Source organism: Phaenicophaeus curvirostris, chromosome 28 (genome assembly GCF_032191515.1).
Source record: "Phaenicophaeus curvirostris isolate KB17595 chromosome 28, BPBGC_Pcur_1.0, whole genome shotgun sequence".
NCBI lineage: Eukaryota > Metazoa > Chordata > Aves > Cuculiformes > Cuculidae > Phaenicophaeus > Phaenicophaeus curvirostris.
The window spans coordinates 3,610,830-3,633,392 of NC_091419.1; the positions used below are offsets into that span (position 1 = coordinate 3,610,830).

General features: G+C 56.6%; 1 protein-coding gene across 1 annotated transcript; it reads left to right on the forward strand.

The window, feature by feature from the left end:
• Nucleotides 1-1,080: 1,080 nt before the first annotated feature.
• On the forward strand, nt 1,081-22,339 carry POLRMT (RNA polymerase mitochondrial). The gene is made up of 21 exons (XM_069877988.1): nt 1,081-1,197; nt 1,833-1,919; nt 2,685-3,319; nt 3,940-4,070; nt 6,211-6,397; nt 6,889-7,038; nt 7,179-7,346; nt 7,695-7,865; nt 9,027-9,266; nt 10,356-11,135; nt 11,724-11,846; nt 13,745-13,867; nt 15,863-16,042; nt 16,777-16,863; nt 17,113-17,226; nt 18,476-18,525; nt 18,811-18,909; nt 19,247-19,319; nt 19,817-19,899; nt 20,865-20,935; nt 21,662-22,339. The coding sequence occupies exons 1-21, from the start codon at nt 1,140-1,142 to the stop codon at nt 21,709-21,711; spliced, it is 3,660 nt and encodes a 1,219-aa protein (XP_069734089.1). The 5' UTR covers nt 1,081-1,139; the 3' UTR covers nt 21,712-22,339.
• The last annotated feature ends 224 nt before the right edge of the window (nt 22,340-22,563 follow it).

Below are 22,563 nucleotides of genomic sequence, written 5' to 3' on the forward strand. Positions count from 1 at the left end.
CGGCTCTACCAGGCCCCGGTTCGCGGTCGCTCTCCCGCCCTCGCAAGGCTCCCAGTTGAATCCTAGAACCATAGAATCACCAGGTTGGAGAAGACCTCTTGGATCATCAAGTCCAACTGTTTCTATCTGCCGCTAAACCGTGTCCCTGAGCGCCTCGTCCACCCATCTTTTAAACACCTCCACAAATGGGGTAGGTCCCCCTGCCTCATTGCTCTCTCCAACTCCCTTGAAAGGAGGTTGTGGAGAGGAGGGAGCTGGGCTCTTCTCCCAAGGGACAGGGGACAGGACGAGAGGGAATGGCCTCAAGCTCCACCAGGGGAGGGTCAGGCTGGACATTCAGAAAAAAATCTTCACAGAAAGGGTCATTGGGCACTGGCAGAGGCTGCCCAGGAAGGGGGTTGAGTCACCTTCCCTGGAGGGGTTTAAGGGACAGGTGGATGAGGTGCTGAGGGACATGGGTTAGCAATTGATGAGAATGGTTGGACTCGATGATCCGGTGGGTCTCTTCCAACCTGGTGATTCCATGATTCTACGATTCTGTCACTTGGGAGAAGAGCCCAGCTCCCTCCTCTCCACAACCTCCTTTCAGGGAGTTGGAGAGAGGAATGAGGTCTCCCCTCAGCCTCCTCTTCTCCAGGCTAAACACCCCCAGCTCTCTCAGTCGCTCCTCTTCTTCTCCAGCCCCCTCACCAGCTTCGTTGCTCTTCTCTGGACTCGCTCCAGAGCCTCAACATCCTTCTTGTGGTGAGGGGCCCAGAACTGACCCCAGGATTCGAGGAGCGGTCTCCCCAGTGCCGAGTCCAGAGGGAGAAGAACCTCCCTGGCCCTGCTGGCCACGCCGTTTCTGATCCAAGCCAAGATGCCATTGGCCTTCTTGGCCACAGGGCCCCTGCTGGCTCGTGTCCCATCCCCGTGTCCCGCCCCTCGGGCTCCATCCCGCTCCCGTCGGATCCTACCGCGGCTGCCAGGGGGCGCTCGGGGCGCAGCCGCGCTGCACTATGGGAGTTGTAGTCTCGCGGTGGAGCAGAAACCGCGGCTCCCGGCGTGCCCCTCGTCGGCACTGAAACTACGACTCCCGGCGTGCCCCGCGGCGGCTCCCGGCGTGCCCCGCGGCGCGGCATGGCGGCGTAGCGCGGGGGATGTCGCTGCTGCGGCTGCGGCCGGCGCTGCTCGGCCCGGCCCCGCTGCGGGCCGCCGGTGAGGGGCCTGAGACCGAGGGGGGCCGGGCCCGGGGCTGGGGGGGTCTCTGTGGGCCTGGGCATCCCCCCGCAGGACGGGGCTGGGGGTCATGGGTGTCCCTGTGGGTCTGGGATCCCCCCCAGGACAGGGCCGTGGGGTCCCTGTGGGTCTGGGATCCCCCCCAGGACAGGGCCGTGGGGTCCCTGTGGGTCTGGGATCCCCCCCAGGACAGGGCCGTGGGGTCCCTGTGGGTCTGGGATCCCCCCAGGACGGGGCCGTGGGGTCCCTGTGGGTCTGGAATCCCCCCCAGGATGGGGCTGTGGGGTCCCTGCGGATGTGGTATCCCCCCAGGACAGGGCCGTGGGGTCCCTGTGGGTTTGGGATCCCCGCAGACAGGGCTGTGGGGTTTCTGCAGGTCTGGGATCCCCCAGGACAGGGCTGTGGGGTCCCTGCGGGTATGGGATCCCCTCAGGCTGGATCAGGGCCTGTGGGGTCCATGTGGACCAGGGCATCCCCCCAGGCTGAGCTGAAAAATGCCACTCACCCTTTCCCCTCTGCGCCTTCCTCCCTGGGGCCCAGCCGTGCTGTGGTGCAGGCAGCAGTAAGGGATGAAACCTTCCTGATCTCCTGGTCTTTGTGTCTTTCTGCTGCAGGGAGTGTTCTCAGGAACTACTCCTCCGCCAGCACCAAGGAGAAGGCAGCAAGAAATACCATCTGTGAGAGAACTGAGCTGCTGGAAGGTGAGTTGGGGAGGGCTAGAAGAGCTGCAGGGGTTTCCCTTGTTCAATGTCTAGGAGAATTGTTAGGAGCCTTCCCGTAATGAAGATATTTGGGACTGGAAATATTTGTAGCCTGCCCAGGGAGGGGGTTGAGTCACCTTCCCTGGAGGGGTTTAAGGGACGGGTGGACGAGGTGCTGAGGGACATGGTTTAGTGATTGATGGGAATGGTTGGACTCGATGATCTGGTGGGTCTCTTCCAACCTGGTGATTCTATGATTCTATGATGAGATTATTGGAGAGGTGCAGTGGGGTGAGCAGGCAGCAGGTGACACACGTGAGCCAGTTCTTCTTTTGACGTTGTTGGGTTCTCTCGGCTGCTGAGATGGGCATGGCGTGCAAGTGGTTCCCAGAAAGAGGGAGGTTGTTGGGAGCGGCAGGACCCAGGAGGGAAGAATCCTTGTGCAAACTCTCTTGCCCTGAGCATGGATATTAGGAAAAATAACTTAATGAAAGAGTGGTGAAGCCCTGGCAGAGGCAGCCCAGGGCAGTGGTGGAGTCACCAGCCCTGGAGGGACTCAAAAACCACGCAGACATGGCACTTTGGGCCATGATTTAGTAGGGATGGTTGTGTTGGGCTGATGGTTGGACTGGATGAGCTTAGAGTTCTTTTCCAACCTTAATGATTCTGTGATTCTCTGTTGCTGGGTGAGGTGCTGGGACACGACACAACCTCTGCCGTGCCTTGCATCCCTTCACTTCTCCCTGGCTGTGTGTTTCCTCTCAGTGCTGAAAGCCCGAGTGAAGCAGCTCCAAGCTAGTAACGTCCCGGAGGTGACAGTCAACAAGGTGGAGCTGGCGCCTCCGTTGCAGAAAGTTGTGGTTCCCAGCCCCACGGAGAAGCAGCCCGCCCTGAGGCAAAGGGATGACAAACCAGCGTGGCCCAGCAGCTGGGTGGAAAAGTCGAAGAAAGAGATGCGGATACGACAGCTGAAGGTGGAGCGGAGGTTATCTATTGCTGCCCAGCTGGCTCCAGTGGCCAAGGCCAAGGCAGAGAGCAAGGCCAAGCCAGAGAGCAACGTGAAGATCAAAGCCAAGAAGAGCCTGAAGGCTAAAGAGGCTGCTGCCTGGAGCCACAGCCACCCCGGCCCCCATGGCGCCTACGCCCACAGCAAGCCGAGAGTGGCAGCAGCGAACAAGGGTGCCAAGGCACGGAGGCCTCAGCGGGTGCAGGAGGACAGGGATGGCAACCAGTACAAGATTCTACAGCAGACCATCCAGTCCAACCTGGAATGCTTCCTCTTCTTGCAGCAGCCAGAGAAGGCCGAGAGGTTCCTTCTCTCGTACCATCACTCCCCTGTGAAGAGAAGGCTTTTGAATGTCAATGCGTACAACATTGTGATGCGGAGTTGGGCAAGAAAGGTACCGATGTGGGGGCTGCTGCCCTGGGTGGGTTTTCTTGGTGGCCAAGGGGGAGAACGGGGCTGGCTTAGGAGGAAGAGCCTCACGCTTGTTCAGGCAGTGGACATGGTTGTGTCTGTGTCAGCCGGGTCATCAAATCGTAGAATAATTTGGGTTGGAAGGGGCCCTGAAGTCCGTCCAGTTCCACCACACCTCCTACGGGATCAGGTTGCTCCAAGCCCCATCCTACCTGGCCTTGAACACCTCCAGGGATGGGGCAGATTTTGTCTTAATCTCCCCTTTCAGCTGAAAACCATTCCCCCTCATCCCATCCCTGCAAGCCCTGATCAAGAGCCCCTCCCCAGCTTTCCTGGAGCCCCTTTCAGTTGTGGTAGGTGGCTCTAAGTTCTCCTTAGAGCCTTCAGCAAGCATTCAAGAAGGGCTTGGCTTCTGCTGATGAGGGTGGAGCAGGTAGGAGGCCACTGAATGAGGCCACTGATTCTTGTGAGCTGGCTTTGGGGGGAGGAAGGGGATGACGCAGGGCAGATGTGGTTGACTTGGAACAGGAGCCGAGTGGCGTGAAGCCGTGATTTGGAGCTGCTGGTGTTGGTGTCAGCACCCTCTTTCCTTCTTACCTGCAGGGACACTTGCGCTGCGTCAACCGGCTGTTTTCCATGCTGGCAGCCGTCGGCCTCCAGCCCAACCTGGACTCGTACGCAGCAGCGCTGGAGTGCCTGGGCCGAAACCCATTGTCCTCCAAAACCATCCAGAGGTAACGTGCTTCACTCGCTGTTTTCGCAGAGCTGCCAGGGGCTCCCTCCTGCCTGCTTTGCTTTCTATGCCTGCTGGGGGCCTGGCTGTGCTGCTGGCGTCCTGATCTGCCTGTCCTCCCTCCCCTGTCACCCAGTGCTGGCCAGGCCAGTCGGCAGGTGGGGCTCTGGGCTCTGCTGCGCCCCGCATCCCAGCTCCAGCCCAGCAGAGCCAGGAGGATGCAGTTTTGCAGCATCCTCTAGGATGAAGACTAGGAGAAAGACCTGGAGGTCTTGATTGACAGCCGACTGAACATGAGCCAGCAGTGGCCCAGGTGGCCAAGAAGGCCAATGGCATCTTGGCTTGGATCAGAAACGGCGTGGCCAGCAGGTCCAGGGAGGTTCTTCTCCCTCTGGACTCAGCACTGGGGAGACCGCTCCTCGAATCCTGGGGTCAGTTCTGGGCCCCTCAGCACAAGAAGGATGTTGAGGCTCTGGAGCGAGTCCAGAGAAGAGCAACGAAGCTGGTGAGGGGGCTGGAGAAGAAGAGGAGCGGCTGAGAGAGCTGGGGGTGTTTAGCCTGGAGAAGAGGAGGCTGAGGGGAGACCTCATTGCTCTCTGCAACTCCCTGAAAGGAGGTTGTGGAGAGGAGGGAGCTGGGCTCTTGTCCCAAGTGACAGGGGACAGGATGAGAGGGAATGGCCTCAAGCTCCACCAGGGGAGGTTCAGGCTGGACATTAGGAAAAAATTTTTCATGGAAAGGGTGATTGGTCCCTGGCAGAGGCTGCCCAGGGAGGGGGTTGAGTCCCCTTCCCTGGAGGGGTTTAAGGGCCGGGTGGATGAGGTGCTGAGGGACATGGGTTAGTGATTGATGGGAATGGTTGGACTCGATGATCCGGTGGGTCTTTTCCAACCTGATGATTCTATGATCCTCTGTGAGGCTGGGGAGCGGGAGATGTTGACGCGTGCAGAGGATTCTGATCACTGGCAGTGATGGGGGCTGCAGAGAAGAGAGCTTCCTGCAGGAATTGCATCTGCTCATGGCTATTGCAGCCGTGCATCCTGGTTCCCACGCTCAGTGCATGAACCACAGGCCCCTGCCCCTTTTCCCCAAGCTGTGACTGACCCTGTGGTCTCTGTTCTACTGGCTCAGACTGAGGGGGAGAGCGGGGTTGTTTGAAGGAACCTGCTTGTTTTCACAGCAGCAGCAGAGCTCAGCCTCCTCACCCCACATGTGAAGGTGAAAGCCGCCTGCTCAGCAGAGATGCGGGCTGCAGAGGTGGATAATTGATTGCTGTAACCTGAGGCGGATGACCTTGTCGGGACAGGCTGTGCTCTCAAGGCAGCTCCCACCCCAGCAGTTCCTGCAGCCCCAAGCGCTGTCTCCTGGCTCTGTGGAGGGCAGGGAGAGCTCCTGTGCTCCTGCAGGACAGCATCGTGCTTCCAGGTTGCCTGGCAAAAACGTGTTTGGTGGACTGAGGCATCTGCTTTCTCTGGGGTTCCTCGTTATGCCCGTTTCTGCATAGTTCTCCCTCCTCCTGGGGCTGGGCAGACATCAGCATGGTCAGGTGCAAGTTGCTGCAAGGCTTTTAGTGTTTGCTGCCCTGAGCATGCTTTGCAGAGCACACAGGAGAAAGGAGGAGGCATCCCAGGGCACAACCCATTTCCCAGGGCTGTCAGAGCCTTCCCAATGAGACATTTCACTCTCCTGCAGCTGCCCTGGTGTGGAGCGTGGCACAGAGGAGAGCTGCTGGGGACCACCTGGCATGGAGAGGCCCCACTGGTCCTCCTGAATGGCCTGGAGCCATGTATCGGTCTCCTGCCCTGTGCTCAGAGCTAATTCTTGGTGGGGGCTGGCCCCCCAAACCCTGCTTTGGGAGAGGGCTTTGCTTTTGTGGCTGCCAGGGATTTGGGAGGGGTGGCTTTGTCCTCTGCTGTATCTTACGTGGGTCCCGGCAGTTCTGTTGAGGGCACAAGTGAGGAAGGAAAAGCCTGATAGAGTCAAGGCTCTTGAATCCTCAAAACGCCTCACCCCCATCTGTCTTCTCCATCCTTAGTCTTTGGCTTAAAAACTTTATTCTCTGCTTCGTTATGTGCTGATTTCTGTACAACATGTGCAGCACCCTGTGAAAGATTAAGCTTATCTTATCTGCCTCTCTTCAGATGGGTGCAGCAGCTGGAGAATGATGGCTTCCATGTGGATGAGCTCTTTCAGAAGTGCCTGTTTGAGGAGGATGAGAAGGAAAAGGTGCTGAAGGCCATCAGGATTGTTCAGCCTAACTACCAGCTGCCCCCTCCAGCCAACCCCCAGCACTGCAAGTCGTCTTTGCTTCAGGACTTCTACTCTAAAGTAAGCCACAGAGCTCACTCGGGGATGTCTCTGCACCTAAGAGAGGTGGTGGAGCTCTCAAATGGTGCTCGCTGGTGTCCTCAAGTCCAGCCCAAGGCTCTGATACAGGAAGAACTCTTTAGTCCAATCTCTGGTCAATAGCCCACATAAATCGCGAGGCAACTTCTTGTTCTGAGGACCAACAGCCTTACAGAGGAAAGGAGAAGCTGAAGGCTGGCAGGGCAGGCTGGAGATGACCTTCATACACTGGAGGGGGTGCCTGGGGGGATGCTTGACCATGATACAGGAACAGAGCAGCCTCTGGAGAGGCCTGTGACTCCAGCCTCCCTGGGGTTTGCCTGCCAGAGGCCTCAGACCTGTGGACTCAGTGATCCCAGAAAGTTGCCCCCAGCAGGGACTCGTACCACGTGCCTCTTGCAGGGAAGCTGAGAGAACGAGCATGTCTTCTCTACCCTTGATTTTTGGCACTTAATGCCTTGTTCTTGTTACAGGAGAAGGTGTTGTCGTACCCCAAGCTGGATTTCTCTGCGCAGGAGCTGCGGGAGCGCTTTCAGCAGCAGCTGGAGATGGAGCTGGACAGCACTGTAACCATCGAGTCAGTGGAGTCGATCAAACCTCTCACCCCACAAGCCATCAAAGCGGTAAAGCTCAGAGTCTGGAGGAAGGGAGTCAGCTCAGCCCTGTGGGAGAGATTCTTGGGTTGGTGACCTAAAGAGGGAAGCAGCTCCCTAGTGGCACGCGCTCACCGCAGCATTATTGTCTTTCTTCCACCTCTTTGTAGCGCAAACTGCTGGACACTCTGCGGTCCCGGTGGCACGACTCCATCCTCCAGGCCCTGCAGAAGTCGAAGCACAACATGTCCAAGCTTAAGACAGCATCGGGGTACAAGATTCTCTATCCCTACCTGTGCCTGCTGCCAGATAAGGAGTACGTGGCCATCATGCTGCAGGTAGGACCCTTTCTGCCCTTCACAGAGCCACAGGAATGGGGCTGCTGGGGTGGCCGTGGGGCTGCCACAGAGTGCTGATATCCTGCTCAGCCCAGCAGAATCGGAACATGAGCCTCAAAGTTTGCCCAGGTTATTAGGTGAAGGCTCTGTCTGCTCCCTGTGCTGAGCAGCCAGAGAAGCCCCAACTCTGTCGTGGCCGTATTTTCTTCCTCATCTTCTGCTCAGCGTCACGGGAATCAGCATCTTTCTGTGCTCCCCACATAGGGGGTTTTAACTCCTGCTTTGTCTCTCTGCTCTGTCTTTCTGTTCCTTCCTCCTTAAGACCCTCTTTGCCTTCCCCTTTCTCAGATCCTCAACACCCTCTCTCCACAAGGAGAATCCCTGGCTGTCTTGGCCCGGGAGCTGGGCTCCAAGGTCTATGACAGATACATCACCCAGAGGAAGAAGCGCAGCGGCCAGCTGGAGAAGGTGCAGGAGGTCTATGAGGACTATATCCACCTGCTGGCAAAGGACAGCCAGGTTGGTTCACCTGCGAGAGGGCGGCCCTGGGGCCTGCAGGTTGCAGGACAGAGACAGGGAGAGGCAGTTTGGAACCGGATGGGCTTTAAGGTCCCTTCCAACCCAAACCATTCCATGATTATGAGCCAGCAGTGTGCCCACGTGGCCAAGAAGGCCAATGGCATCTTGGCTTGGATCAGAAACGGTGTGACCAGCAGGTCCAGGGAGGTTCTTCTCCCTCTGGACTCAGCACTGGGGAGACCGCTCCTCGAAGCCTGGGGTCAGTTCTGGGCCCCTCAGCACAAGAAGGATGTTGAGGCTCTGGAGCGAGTCCAGAGAAGAGCAATGAAGCTGGTGAAGGGGCTGGAAAACAAGAGGAGCAGCTGAGGGAGCTGGGGGTGTTTAGCTGGAGAAGAGGAGGCTGAGGGGAGACCTCATTGCTCTCTCCAACTCCCTGAAAGGAGGTTGTGGAGAGGAGGGAGCTGGGCTCTTTTCCCAAGGGACAGGGGACAGGACGAGAGGGAATGGGCTCAAGCTCCACCAGGGGAGGTTCAGGCTGGACATCAGGAAAAAAAATTTCACAGAAAGGGTCATTGGGCACTGGCAGAGGCTGCCCAGGGAGGGGGTTGAGTCCCCTTCCCTGGAGGGGTTTAAGGGACGGGTGGACGAGGTGCTGAGGGACATGGTTTAGTGATTGATGGGAATGGTTGGACTCGATGATCCGGTGGGTCTTTTCCAACCTGGTGATTCTATGTTTCTGTGATATCTGCAGAATTGACCCCTTGGAGCATCCCATACAGGAGAGCTCTGGGGCCCAAGGAGGGTGCGCTTTGCAGGGCAGGATGGGTGGGGAGGAAGGGGTCAAGACCACTGACCCGGGCAGCACAAGGCTGAGCAGATTGTTCCCAGAGCTGTGTGTGTGGCTGGGGAGGCAGATCTGCAGTCTGGAAAGGAGGGTTGGAGTTGCCCTGCAGCTGAAGCAGGTTCTTGCTGTTGGGCTTGCCCCAAGCACCTCAGCACCTCAGCAGTCCTTCTTCAAATATCCCTGTCAGGGAGGACCTCACAGGGCCACCAAGACAGGAGGGTCTGTCTCAGAGCCATGTGCCAGATACATAGATCCCATCTGGCAAAACCCCTGGCTGGCTTCTCTGGCTGACCTGACTTTCTCCTTCCACCACCCAGCCTGACAATTACTTGCCACGAGAATACTGGGAGAAGCTGGTGTCGGAAGCGGGCTTTGGGCCTTCCCTCAACTTGAAGGACTGCAGCTGGCCATACATGCTCGTCATGCGCCTGGGCATGCACATGCTGGAACTCCTGGTGCAGGCTGTCAAGGTGCCCAGGAACATCCTCAATCCTCGCCTGGAGCCCAAGCTCATCCCCGTCCTCTACCACATCTACTCGTTCCACAGCAGCTGGCAGGTGAGTCTTGTCCTGGAGGCTCTGGGACTGGGCAGGTCACCTCTTCACCCAAACTGGCCCTTTTCTTTCCCTGGGGCCTTACCTGCTCAGGGTCACTTAGAATCATAGAATCACCAGGTTGGAAAAGACCCACCTGATCATCGAGTCCAACCATTCCTATCAAATACTAAACCATGTCCCGTAGCACCTCATCCACCTGACCCTTAAACCCCTCCAGGGAAGGGGACTCAACCCCCTCCCTGGGCAGCCTCTGCCAGGGACCAATGACCCTTTCCATGAAAAATTTTTTCCTAATGTCCAGCCTGAACCTCCCCTGATGGAGCTTGAGGCCATTCCCTCTCGTCCTGTCCCCTGTCCCTTGGGAGAAGAGCCCAGCTCCCTCCTCTCCACAACCTCCTTTCAGGGAGTTGGAGAGAGCAATGAGCTCTCCCCTCAGCCTCCTCTTCTCCAGGCTAAACCCCCCCAGCTCTCTCAGACGCTCCTCTTGTTCTCCAGCCCCCTCACCAGCTTCGTTGCTCTTCTCTGGACTCGCTCCAGAGCCTCAACATCCTTCTTGTGGTGAGGGGCCCAGAACTGACCCCAGGATTCGAGGTGCGGTCTCCCCAGTGCCGAGTCCAGAGGGAGAAGAACCTCCCTGGCCCTGCTGGCCACGCCGTTTCTGCTCCAAGCCAAGATGCCATTGGCCTTCTTGGCCACCTGGGCCACTGCTGGCTCATGTTCAGTCGCTGTCAACCAACACCCCCAGGTCCCTCTCCTCCAGGCAGTTTCCAGCCAGACTTCTCCTAGTCTGGAGCTGCTCAGGGTTGTTGTGCCCCAAGTGCAGGACCCGGCATTTGGCCTTGTTAAACCTCCTGCCATTGGTCTCAGCCCAGCGGTCCAGCCTGTTCAGATCCCTTTGGAGCCTCCCGACCCTCCAGCAGATCGACACTTCCGCCCAGCTTAGTGTCATCTGCAACTTGAAGGAGCCTCTGTTTTTTTTTTGCGGACAGCGTCAGTACTTAGAATGATCGTTAGGTAATGGCTGATTGTCCACGTGCTGTTCCAGCCTCGTCTACTGCTGACCTTCACCTCTCTGATTCTCCTCTCCAGGTTGGACTCGTGAAACCCCATCCCATCTTCTCACAGATTGTGTCAGATGCAGCAGAGACCATGCTGACCTTCAACTCCTCTGCCATCCCCATGCTGTGCCCCCCGGTGCCCTGGACCTCACCCCACTTTGGTGCCTTTATCCTGAGCAACACCAAGTTGATGCGCTTTGTGGACGGGGCCATCCAGCACCAGCTCCTCCTGGAGCAGTGTCCTCCGGTGAACCTCCACCCTGTGCTGGATGCCCTGAACCAGCTGGGCAACTGCGCTTGGAAGATTAACCAGCCGGTGCTGGATATCATCATCTCCATCTTCAATGACAAAGGCAATGAGAAGCTGGACATCCCACCACCCGTCTCTGAGGCTCCCAAGCCTTCTGTTCTTCCCAGTAATTCGTGTACCTTGAGCAAGTCCCAGAAGCGCGAGTTGTTGCTGTGCAGGAAGAAGGCGGCTGAGATGCACAGCTTGCGCATGGATGCACTCTATAAGCTTTCCATCGCCAACTACGTCAGGGACAAGGTGTTCTGGTTTCCTCACAACATGGATTTCCGAGGCAGGACTTACCCTTGCCCACCTTATTTCAACCACCTCGGTAACGATGTCACCCGCGCCATCCTGCTCTTCGCAGAGGGAAAGCCGCTGGGACCCAGGGGCCTTGACTGGTTGAAGATCCACCTCATTAACCTCACGGGGTTGAAGAAGAAGAACTCATTGCAGGAGCGGCTGGAGTATGCCAATGAAATCATGGAGGAGATCCTGGACTCAGCCGATTACCCGCTCACGGTAGGTGGGGAAGAGATTGGTGGGATCCTGAACCACAAGGGAATAGCCCAGCCTGCAGTTGGGAGGTTCCCCTCCAGTGACTGAACTGAAAAGCAGGGAATTTCCTCTGTGGTGGAGTCCAAATAGGAATTGTACAAATATGCTCAGGGAAAAAGGGATCAGTGTCATCTTTAATTTCAGAGGAGAATTAACCGTTCCTCTTATTTGACATAGCTTCTCGAAAGTAAAATAAAACTGAAATCAAATTGATTTTGAAATGAGCATTTTGCACCTCTACTCCTCTCCCATGAGACCTCACTTGGAGCCCTGCATTCAGTTCTGGAGTCCTCAGCACAGGAAGGACATGGAGCTGTTGGAGCGAGTCTAGAGGAGGCCACGGAGATGATCTGAGGGCTGGAGAACCTCCTGTTCAAGGCCTAAATAACACATTTGTGCCTGGAAACACAATGAGATATTGGGGAAATGGAAGCATGGTGGGAGGAGGAGCCTTGCTCAGCATATTCCAAGCGCGCAGGGGCTCCTGCCCATACTTCGGGATGCCACAGGAGCACTGCCTGATCCTACCAGCCTGTGCTTTCTTGTTCCCAGGGCAGGAAGTGGTGGATGAACACCGACGAACCCTGGCAAGCCTTGGCGTGCTGTATGGAAATCGCCAAAGCCTCGAGATCCCCGGATCCAGCAGCCTACATCTCTCACTTCCCAGTTCACCAGGTGAGAACCCTGTGGATCCGCGTGCCTGGTGTGACGGAGCAGGGAAAGGAAAACAGGCAGGGCAGAAGCATCCGTGTCTCCAGTGCTGCATTTACTATGCTGTGTGGCCAAGCTTTCTTAAGAATGGGAGTGCAGTCTACAGGCATCTTGGCTTGAGGCCTCCAGTAATATGCTGCTGCATTAATGAACCGGTACGGTTAAGTGCTGCTCTGCTTGCTTTGGCTGTAGCAGAGCCTGGCTGGGAAATCACGATCAGCTGCCCACAGGGTGAGAGCTGGGCCAGTCTTACCTTCTCCAGCCACCAGGATCAGGACTGGAAATCAGCCTGACCCTGGCTAGGTGGGGTGCGGCAAAGCGTAGAGCAGCTCCTGCCTGTCTGAAGTGCTCAGGGCTGCACTGAGGCTTTGGGGGCCTTTCCCCTGCGCTTGTTCGGAGACTGGAGCCGAGCAGGAGCAAAGGTGGGGGAGGTCTGGACCTGTGAGGAAGGGCTGAGCTCTGCCCTCTGCATTCAGTGATGTGGCTGCTTGGTCCCAGACATGCCAGTGCTCTAAGTGTGGTTGCTCAAGTGGTGCTCAGCTCTCTGAAGTCCTCTGTCCTTCCCAGCTGGAGAGAGGAACCCAGGCAGCTGCTCCCATTAGCCTGCACTCAGCCCTTTCTCCCTGCTGCATCCCAGCAGATCAGCAGCTCTCTCTGCAGCCACTGCCCTGCCAGCTATCTGTCTGCGCTGATAAATCCCCTTGCTGCACGGGGGACAATGAATAATTGTTCTTCTGGCAAGAGGGGTTGCTCATTTATCTTGTTAGAAGATCAGATGGGCCCTAGCGATTCGGGGAAGGGAGAACGGGGGTGTATTCTGCCAGAAGCGATGGGCTGGAATATGGATAAGACAGTCTAAAGTGATATTGTTATGACAACAAAAGATCAAGAGAGCAGTCGGGGGCGTGTGGAGGGTGCTGTTAATGAAATTCCAGCAAGGACTTCTTCTGGAGGGCACCGGAGTCTCTTTCCACCTGAGTCATCAGCGCTCAGTTAATAGAGGCAGCTCTTCTGCCGCGGCGGGGCTGCCGGAGCCCTGTCAATTCCCAGCTCTGCAACTTGCTGCACTGCAGGCTGCGGGGAGGAGGGGAGAGGAGAGCAGGGCTGATCCTACCCGCAGCTGCAGGCTCGCTTTGTCCAGGCAAAACCCAAGCACAGGAGAAGCAGGGATGGCTCAAAGCAGCAGCACGTCCCTGGGTGATGTTTGGGGAACAGCAGGACGTTCCCACGCCAACAATTCGGGTTCTGCCTATCTCATCCAGGCTGTGCTCGGTCCCAGGAGGGCTGTCGGGGCAGCTGCTGTGACAGATGGGTCAGAGCCTTTGTAACTTCAGCTTTGGGAAGGCTGGGTTGGAGCTGGTTGCTGTCAGAATGATGTTTTCATCAGCCATGGAGCAGCAGCAGCACAGCCAGCTGGAGCCTCGGAGTCAGCGGGGGCTTGCTGAGCAACCTTTGGCTTAGCCCTGCCTCTGATCCCACTCCTGGGTTTCCTGAGGTTGTTTTGGCTGCCAGCTCTTGAGGCTCCTTTTAACATCCCAGAAAGATTTGTTATTTTCCAAATGTTCTGGGTTTGATGGCTTTGAAAACTCTTGGAGAGGGCAGTGGGATGTGAGGTTTTCTTTTTCTAAACCCCAGTAGTTAGTGGTGAGACTCAGACAGGAAAACTGGCTGGAAGGAAAATGGAAACTGGTGTTGCCCTGGCTGCTGCTGGAACATCAGCCACAAACCTGGCTGAAGAGGGGAATAAAAGCAACAACCTTCAGATCCAGTTGTACTTGTGCTGTTGGGCAGGGACGGATGAGCAGGGCTCCATCTGCACACTGACACCTTGTTTCTACCCCTGTGCTTCTTCCCACAATCAGGACGGCTCCTGCAATGGCCTGCAGCACTACGCAGCCCTCGGCCGGGACCTTATTGGTGCCATCTCTGTCAATCTGATGCCCTGCAGTGTCCCCCAGGATGTCTACAGCGTGGTGGCCCAGCAGGTGAGGCACAGCGGGGGTGCAGGGAGGTGTCCTCTAGGACCTGCCTTCCCCGCCTCACCAGTGTGTTCCATGGGGTTGCTCCAGCTCCCAAGGAGAAAGGTGGAGATAAAACCGGGGTAGAGGGCTGGGAAAGCACGAGCTAGTCACAGGAACCACTGTAGCAGCTGCACTGGGGATCTGACTGGAAATCTCAGAATCACAGATTCGTTTAGGTTGGAAAAGGCCTTTAAGATCATCAAGTCCAACCCTTACACTGCCAACTCCACCACTAAACCATGTTCGTAAGCACCGCATCCACACGGCTTTTGAATCCCTCCAGGGATGGGGACTCCACCACTGCACTGGGCAGCCTCTGGCAACCCTTTTGGTGAAGGAATTTTTCATAATATCCAATCTAAATCTCCCCTGGCGCAACTTGAGGCCATTTCCTCTCATCCTTTCTCTTCTTCCTTGGGGAAATGGCCCAACTCCTGCCTGGCTCCAGCCTCCTTTCTGGGAGCTTCAGAGAGTGGTCAGGTCTCCCATCAGCCTCCTCTTCTCCAGGCTTAACAGCTCCAGGTCCTTCAGCCCCTCCCAGAACCCCTGTTCTCCAGACCCTTCCCCAGCTCGATTCCTCTTCTCTGGATGTGCTCCAGCAACAGATCTGGCCAAGAGAGAAGTGAGGATGGCAGGAGAGGGAGCGCAGAAGAAGATCGGTCATCAGAGAAGGGTGCAGACTCTCATCTGTCCTGAAGGAGATAGCTAGGAGAAATCCACTGGGATTTCTGCTGTCCGCTTCTCCTGAACAAAGTCTGGGAGAAGTAGGGATAGAGAGATAGGAGAGAGTGTAGAACATTCCTCATCTCTTGGTCACAGTTGGCTGGCCTGCAAGTTCTGGGATTTTCTTTGAGCTGGGTAGGAAGGAGCAGGATTCAGCCTTTGGCGCTGCTGCTAAGTTTTCTTGGCAAGACGTGTGAAATGAGCTGGCTGGGAAGTGTGCTGAGGTCCATCAGAATCAACTGACCTTGAACCCCTGGCTCTCCCTTCCAGTTCTCCTGCTTTGCAGAGGGTGGGAGGAGCACACAGAAGGTGCATGGTTTGGTTGGAACTATCACTGGTGGTGGCAGAGGCACCAATCATCAGGTTGGAGGAGAGACCCACTGGATCATTGAGTCCAACCATTCCCATCAATCACTAAACCGTGTCCCTCAGCACCTCGTCCACCCGTCCCTTAAACCCCTCCAGGGAAGGTGACTCAACCCCCTCCCTGGGCAGCCTCTGCCAGTGCCCAATCACCCTTTCCATGAAATTTTTTTCCTAATGCCCAGCCTAAACCTCCCCTGGTGGAGCTTGAGGCCATTCCCTCTCGTCCTGTCCCCTGTCCCTTGGGAGAAGAGCCCAGCTCCCTCCTCTCCACAACCTCCTTTCAGGGAGTTGGAGAGAGCAATGAGGTCTCCCCTCAGCCTCCTCTTCTCCAGGCTAAACACCCCCAGCTCTCTCAGCTGCTCCTCTTGTTCTCCAGCCCCTTCACCAGCTTCGTTGCTCTTCTCTGGACTCGCTCCAGAGCCTCAACATCCTTCTTGTGCTGAGGGGCCCAGAACTGACCCCAGGATTCGAGGAGCGGTCTCCCCAGTGCCGAGTCCAGAGGGATAATAACCTCCCTGGCCCTGCTGGCCACACCGTTTCTGATACAAGTCCTGAGCCACAATCTTAGTGCTGTGTCCTTGTGATGTCCGGCACCACCCACCTGCCAAGTGACACTGCTGAGGCAGCAGTGGAAAGCTCTGGTCCTCATGGGCATGGTTATCTCTGAGATCTGGATGCCTCTTGATTCCTTCTCTGTTAACCAGGGCAAGAGAAGGTGGCCTGCAGGGTTTCTGGTGGCAGTTCAAGCCATGCAGCGCACAGCTAGGAGGGTCTCCTGTGGTTCCCCTGGCTCTTTCCCAGACGTGGAGGGGGCTTGGGCTGGCACAGCTTGCCGTGGGGCTGACCCTCCTGGGTTACTTTCCTCCTCAGGTGGAAGAGTTTCGGAAGAAGGATGCTGAACAAGGGGTGAAGATTGCCCAGGTGCTGCAAGGCTTTGTCAGCCGCAAGGTGGTGAAGCAGACGGTGATGACAGTGGTGTATGGTGTCACGCGCTACGGCGGGCGGCTGCAGATCGAGAAGCGGCTCAAGGAGATTGATGAGTTCCCTGAGGTAGCGTGCCTGCCCCAGCCTCCCCTAGCAATGTTTCACTGGGAGAGGTACCTGCACTTTCCTTCCTGTGGGTTTCCTTCCTGCCTTGCTCTCTCCTTACCCCCCAAATCTCAGCTACCAGAGGAGCGTGCAGGACTTGAGCCCCCCCGGTTTGTCCAACCAGCAGGAGAGCTGTCTGCCAGGACTTGGGAGTGGGGAGGGATTCTTCAGACTGGGCTGTTCTTCATCCTTCCTTGGCCCAGCTTGGTGGGGAGACAACCTCTGCTGGTGTTTCAGGTGCTAAACAAGGTTTGTGGCTGTGCTCTTCCCTCTGGAAGTGGCCCTCGTCTCTAGCAGAGGTTTTGGAGGCTTGCTCCTGGTGCGTGTTTCTTGTTCTGTGACCCTACCCTGAGACAGTTCTTGCTGGCTGGGTGGTTTGCCATGGCAGGTTGATGCTGGGAGTGTTTCTGCTGTGTATTATATTCCTGGGGCAGATGAGGCAGTGAGAGCCTTCTGTTCATCCAGGGACGTTACACGAAGATCAGGTTGTCCTCGAACATGGAGCTGCCTGAAATGCTGATCTCAGCCTCCCTCCGTCACAACCCACAGCCATCTGCAGAGCTCAGAACTTAGCACAGTCTGTGATGGAGGAAATTCAGAGGCAGGGAGATGCTCTCTTAGCTCACCCTGTGTCCCCTCTCTTTGCTTTGCTTTTCTTTTTACTTGACCTCTTGCTCTGCCTTTGGTCTGTGCAGGAATACTTGTGGGAAGCATCTCAGTACCTCGTAAAGCAGGTGTTCAATGGCATCAAGGAGATGTTCTCCGCAACCCGAGATATCCAGGTGAGGTGCCTGTTTCCCCTTACTTCTCTCTGCCTTTTTCTTCTTCCTTCCATCCATAGACCAGGGCTATTCTGGCTTAGAGAGGGTCTTCCTGTCACAGCCCAGACGTGTGGGATTGTGCCTCCTGCAGAGGCAAACTCCCCCCAAAGCACTGGACTTGGTGACAGGAGTCAGGCTGGGCAGGAATGACACCTCCCAGCTGCCCCTACAAACTCTAGCCACTTTCTTTCCTACTTCTTTCTCTTCAAGAACTGGCTGACGGAGAGTGCCAAGCTCATTGCCCAGTCAGGACAGACGGTGGAGTGGGTCACACCGCTGGGTCTCCCCATTGTGCAGCCCTACTATCGGTCCAAATCCACTGTGGTGAGTATCTGGCCTGTGGGACTCATTTACCCATCCCTCTGTGGTGGTGGGAATCATAGAATCACCAGGTTGGAAAAGACCCACTGGATCATCAAGTCCAACCATTCCCATCAATCACTAACCCATGTCCCTCAGCACCTCGTCCACCCGTCCCTTAAACCCCTCCAGGGAAGGGGACTCAACCCCCTCCCTGGGCAGCCTGTTCCAATGACCCTTTCCATGAAAAACTTTTTCCTAATGTTCAGTCTAAACCTCCCCTGGCAGAGCTTGAGGCCATTCCCTCTCGTCCTGTCCTCTGTCACCTGGGAGAAGAGCCCAGCTCCCTCCTTTCAGGGAGTTGGAGAGAGCAGTGAGGTCTCCCCTCAGCCTCCTCTTCTCCAGGCTAAACACCCCCAGCTCTCTCAGCTGCTCCTCTTCTTCTCCAGCCCCCTCACCAGCTTCATTGCTTTTCACTGGACTCGCTCCAGAGCCTCAACATCCTTCTTGTGGTGAGGGGCCCAGAACTGACCCCAGGATTTGAGGAGCGGCCTCCCCAGTGCCGAGTCCAGAGGGAGAAGAACCTCCCTGGACCTGCTGGCCACGCCGTTTCTGATCCAAGCCAGGATGCTATTGCCTTCTTGGCCACCTGGGCAACTACTCATGGTGGGAAGCAGGAACAGGGCAGGCTGGCCTTGTGGCAGCCAGCTGAGGCCCGTCATGATGGCATCACCTGCGACTGAGCTTGCAGAGCAGGTAGGATCTGTATGTGCAGGCACATCCTCCAGCCTTGTCGCTCCTGCAGAGACCAGAGCGTGTGGGTGGGCTGGTGAGGAAGCTCTGCTGCTCCCGTCCCACTCAGGCAGCTGGGGCACAGGCCCGTTCCCCGCGTTGAGGAGCCTTCTTCTTCAGGGCTTGTGTGATTCAGTCTCGCTGCTCTCTCCTCCCACACGCTGCTGCACTGACTCACGGCTCCCCAGCCTGTCTTGTCCTCACAGCCGCTCACCTCCAGGAGCCCTTCTCTTAGTGCTCCCGGGGTGAATCAGTGGATCGCTGGGAAGGGATGAGGGAAGTCTGCCAGCATCCTTAGGAGGGGAGGCACACAAGGTGTCACTGCCAGCTGCCACGGGGCCTGGGATGCCCTGGAAAGGTCCCTGATGGCAGCCAGGCATGTTTCCTGCAGAGCAGAGGAGCTCCTGTTAGGCGTGATTCCCTCTCCAGGCATGTAGGGCTGTGCAGTTTAACAGCTGATCCCTTTTCTTTCTCCCTGCAGCTGAACTGCAGCATGCAGAACTTGAGTGTGAGGAATTCCAACAGCAGCCAGTAAGTATGAAACCACGGTCCTTGCTGAGCCCCTGCTGTCCCCAGCCTGTGCTCTGGGGACAAAACCTTATCGTAGTGGAACCTGCCAGTGTGACAGAGCTCCTAGCGTCGCTCTGAGCTGCAGAAAGCCAGTAGGAGGAGCAGGGTTCTGTGCTTTAGCAGGACCTTGAAGCCCTCCAGGACTGCCCTGCTCAATCCTGGGTGTTGGCTGCCACTGACTCCGTGCTGGCGCTCATCTTTGTCTGTGGAAGTATCTCACCTCCTATCTCCTACGCTGTGCTGCAGGAAGCCTGACACGGTGAAGCAGAAGAACGCCTTCCCACCCAACTTCATCCACTCCCTGGACTCCACGCACATGATGCTCACGGCTCTGCACTGCCTCAGGTAGGGAGCACACAGCCGGGGCTTTTCCCTGCCTCTGGGATTCAGTCTCTGCTGGGAGAGCTTCACCAGGGCAAAGCATGTGATGTGGGAAAGAGATTTCCCTGGTAGATGGGCATCTGGGGTTTGTGGCAGAGAAGAGAAGAGAGGAGGCAGCAGGGCAGGGACACAGGGAGGTTGGAGTGTTGGTTCTCTATCTCCAGAGATCTTGGGCAGTGTGCAGGGAGTCCCCTCCTTGTGTGGTCCCTGCTTATGTCCCAGTGAGAGGGTCTTAGGTAGGTGTCATCGCAGAGAAAGGGGCTCCCAGCGCCACTTGACGGCACCTTCTTCTGCCTCCCAGGCAGGGTCTGACCTTCGTCTCAGTCCACGATTGCTACTGGACTCACGCGCTCACCGTGGATGTCATGAACCAGGTAAAAGCGTCCTTCTGGGTCCCTCGTGAGCGGGGATCTTGCTGATTTGTCCTCTGGGCACTTGCCAGCCCTTCCCTCCCCTGGGCTTTGCTCCATAGGCTCATTGATTTACCAGTCGGGTGAACCTGGGGTGGTTGCTGGTAGCTGCAGCTGGTTTCTTAGTCCCACTGCCCCATCTCTTCCCACCCTTCAGGGGGTGGCAGGGGGAGAATCTGTGCTTATAAATGAGTGCTGAACGCAGTGCTGAGCAGAGTTGATGCCTCTGTCCTGCCCTGGGCTCTTTCCCCTGGAGAGGCATGAGTAGAATCATAGATGGGGGTCAATCAGCCTCTGCTCCCCACGTCCCCAGGCTGATTTCCAGCAGCGTCCCCCTTCCCACCCTTGCCCTGTGCTTTCCCTGCCCCTCACCTCTGACCTGTCTTAGCTGAGAAGCGCTGAGGGGAAGGGAGGGAGAAAACGCCTGTTAACCTTCAACTAACTGTTGTTTCCTGGATCAGATCTGCCGGCAGCAATTTGTGGCTCTGCACAGTGAGAAGATCCTGCAAGATCTGTCTGAGTTCATGCTGGAGAAATACTGCAGGTATTCCTTGTCCTCAAGGAATTCCCCCACCATGCTCCTTCCTACCCGCACCGATTCTTTCCCATCATGCGCAGATGTTCACAGGTTCTCATCTGCCTGAGGGTTGCTCTGGAGGGAAGTTGTGCTTCCTTCTTGACTGACACTCAAATTGCCTTGGACCTTGGTGTGGAAAACAAGGTGTCTGCGTCCTTTTGCTATAAAACTGACATAGGATTTGGTGCTTGGACACTTTGATGGGCTTGGGGCAGGCTGTGATGTCAGTGCATTGGGTTCCCTGCTGTGTATGAGGCAGAATCATAGAGTGCTTTGGGTTGGAAGGGACTTTTACAGCTCATCCTGTCCAGCTGCCCTGCAGGAGGAGAAACATCTTTAACCAAATCAGGTTGCTCAGAACCCCATTCAACCTGACCTTGAATGTTTCTGGGGATGGGGCCTCCGCTGCCTCCCTGCACAACCTGTACAGGTGCCTCCCCACCCTCAGCGTTAAGAATTTCTTCCTTATATCCAGTCTAAATCTCTCCTTTAGTTTAAAAACATTATTCCTTGTCCTGTCACAAGAGGCCTTGCTAAAGTCTGTCCTCAGCTTTCCTGGAGCCCCTTTCAGTGCTGGAAGCTGCTCTAAGGTCTCCTTGGAGCTTTCTCTTCTCCAGGCTGGACAACCCCAGCTCTCAGCCTGTCGAGAGGTGTGGTGAAGGCCCACACTGGGTCGATCTGGTGTGGTTCCCTCTGTTACCACCACAAAGCCAGACAGCACGGACTGACCCAATCCTGGCAGGGTATGTAGGAGCCTCAGCACCTGACTTGGGCTGCTGTGGCCAGGCCTGAGCTCCTGCTCCTGCTACAGGGTCTGGGATTTGTTTTGGAAGCCAAATCCAGTTGTCAGGGGCTCGCTGTGGGGAGCAGCAGGGGGTGCACCTTCTCCCAGAGCTCCCACACTGATTTGCTTTCCCTTCTGGTTCATGCAGCCCTGGCAAAGAGAGTAGAGCCCTCTGGCAGAAGAAGCTGATGGAGCAGCTGTCGAGTGTCCCCAAGACAGGTAGGAGCACAGGATGGGACCTGCCAAGCTTGGGAACTGTTTGGAGTTGAAGGGAGCAGGATAGAGAACGGCCTCCTAAATCACTGAGGTGAAATCGGATGTGGTGAGGGTCTCGCCAGCCCTGCTGTCCCCTCGGATCGGGTTTTCCTGCCTGGGCTGGGCTGCAGAGCCCCTGTGAGCGATCCCTACCTTCCCTGGAACTTAGCCCCTGGGATTTTCCCCAGCTTGACCCAGCTCATCCCATCCCCCATCTTATTCCTCTCCCATCTGTTTCCAGCCAGGAGGCATTTGCCTGGAGATGAGACTGAGGGGACTCAGCATGGTAATTGCCAGGATCTAGATGATCTACATGCAATGGGATTAAGGCAATTAGTTTAACTCCTCCTAATCTCCCAGCCCTGCCTCTGCCAGGCTGTCTGGCTTAGCGGATCGTTGTTCTGCCTCCACAAGGGACCAGGCCAGCGTCTCCCTTGCTGTTGAACAACCCCAGAGGCAGCACAACCTTGAGGCCATGTGCTCCTCTTGTCCTTCCCTGCCTTGCTGCTGTTAACACTTCTGTCTTGCTCTTCCTGCCACCATCCCAGATAAATTTGGAGGGACATCAGTCCCTGGAAGAGCTCCAAGATCCCTGCTGTCTGATCCACCCTGAGCTGGGGCAGCTTTCCCAGCTCCCTCCTGCCCTGCCCCTGCTCTCCTCTGACCTCTCCTTTTCCTCCCTTCCCCCAGGTGAATTCAACCTGAAGAAGGTGATGGATTCCACCTATTTCTTCAGCTGAGCCCCGGCTGGGACCCTGGACTACCTCCGGAACGCCCTGGTGGGCACTGCCTCGCAAGGCTTTGCTGTCCTGCGCCTCATGGGGAATGGGCACAACTGCCAGCCCAGCAGCAGCTACCTGCCCCTCACAGAGATACTGGGGCAAACTGGGACTGCGAGGAGCACAGGAGCAGCCCCGAGGGGCCACTGGGGAACAGCAGGGCTGCGCTGTTGTTGCTGCCTGCGTCCTAGGCAAGGGGAGAGGGCATCGAGCCCTGGGGAAGGCTGCTCCTCGTTGCGGTGGGGTTGAAAGGATGATGGGAGGAGGTGGATAGCTCCCCATGGGCCTCACCCTGGCACAAGATCCCTCCTGCTGCTCTGGATAGTGCTGATCCAGGGCTGCCATCCCTCTTCTGGGGCACTGGCTGCAGTCAGAGCCTCTCCTGCCTTCGGGTGTGGGATGGGTGCTGCTCTCCAGGCCCTTCTCTGCCTCCTGGACACTCGCTGCTCACCTGTAGCGCAGCCTCTGCTGCTCCTGATTCATTTCCAGGGATTAGTTTCCTTTCTGCTCACTGGGTCTCAGGCAGGAAAAAACCACTATCAGGGGGGTGGAGGTGTACGATACTGTAAATAAAACATTTTTTGAAATATGGGGTAGGAATCGTGTCCTTCTCGGCATTTTTGCATGAAGTAGGGCGGGGGGTGCCTGGGCTCTCGCCTTGTCATCCTGGGGAGGTGGGGCTGCTGTGTCCCCAGGCTGCCTCTGTTTTGCTGACTGAGTGGGCTGCAGTTATTCACAGAGTGTCACGTTCTGGAAGTGCTTTTGTAGAAGGAAAAGAGAGATTTTTCCTGCAGCACAGCCTTGCTGGTGCAG

What these genes read in the sequence shown, in the direction of transcription:
- POLRMT (XM_069877988.1), top strand. Translation starts at nt 1,140, where the DNA reads ATGTCGCTGCTGCGGCTGCGGCCGGCGCTGCTCGGCCCGGCCCCGCTG. An exon ending in TGCTGGCAAAGGACAGCCAG is followed by an intron (nt 7,866 to 9,026) that starts GTTGGTTCACCT and finishes TCCACCACCCAG; the next exon opens with CCTGACAATTACTTGCCACG. An exon ending in CCGCAACCCGAGATATCCAG is followed by an intron (nt 16,864 to 17,112) that starts GTGAGGTGCCTG and finishes TTTCTCTTCAAG; the next exon opens with AACTGGCTGACGGAGAGTGC.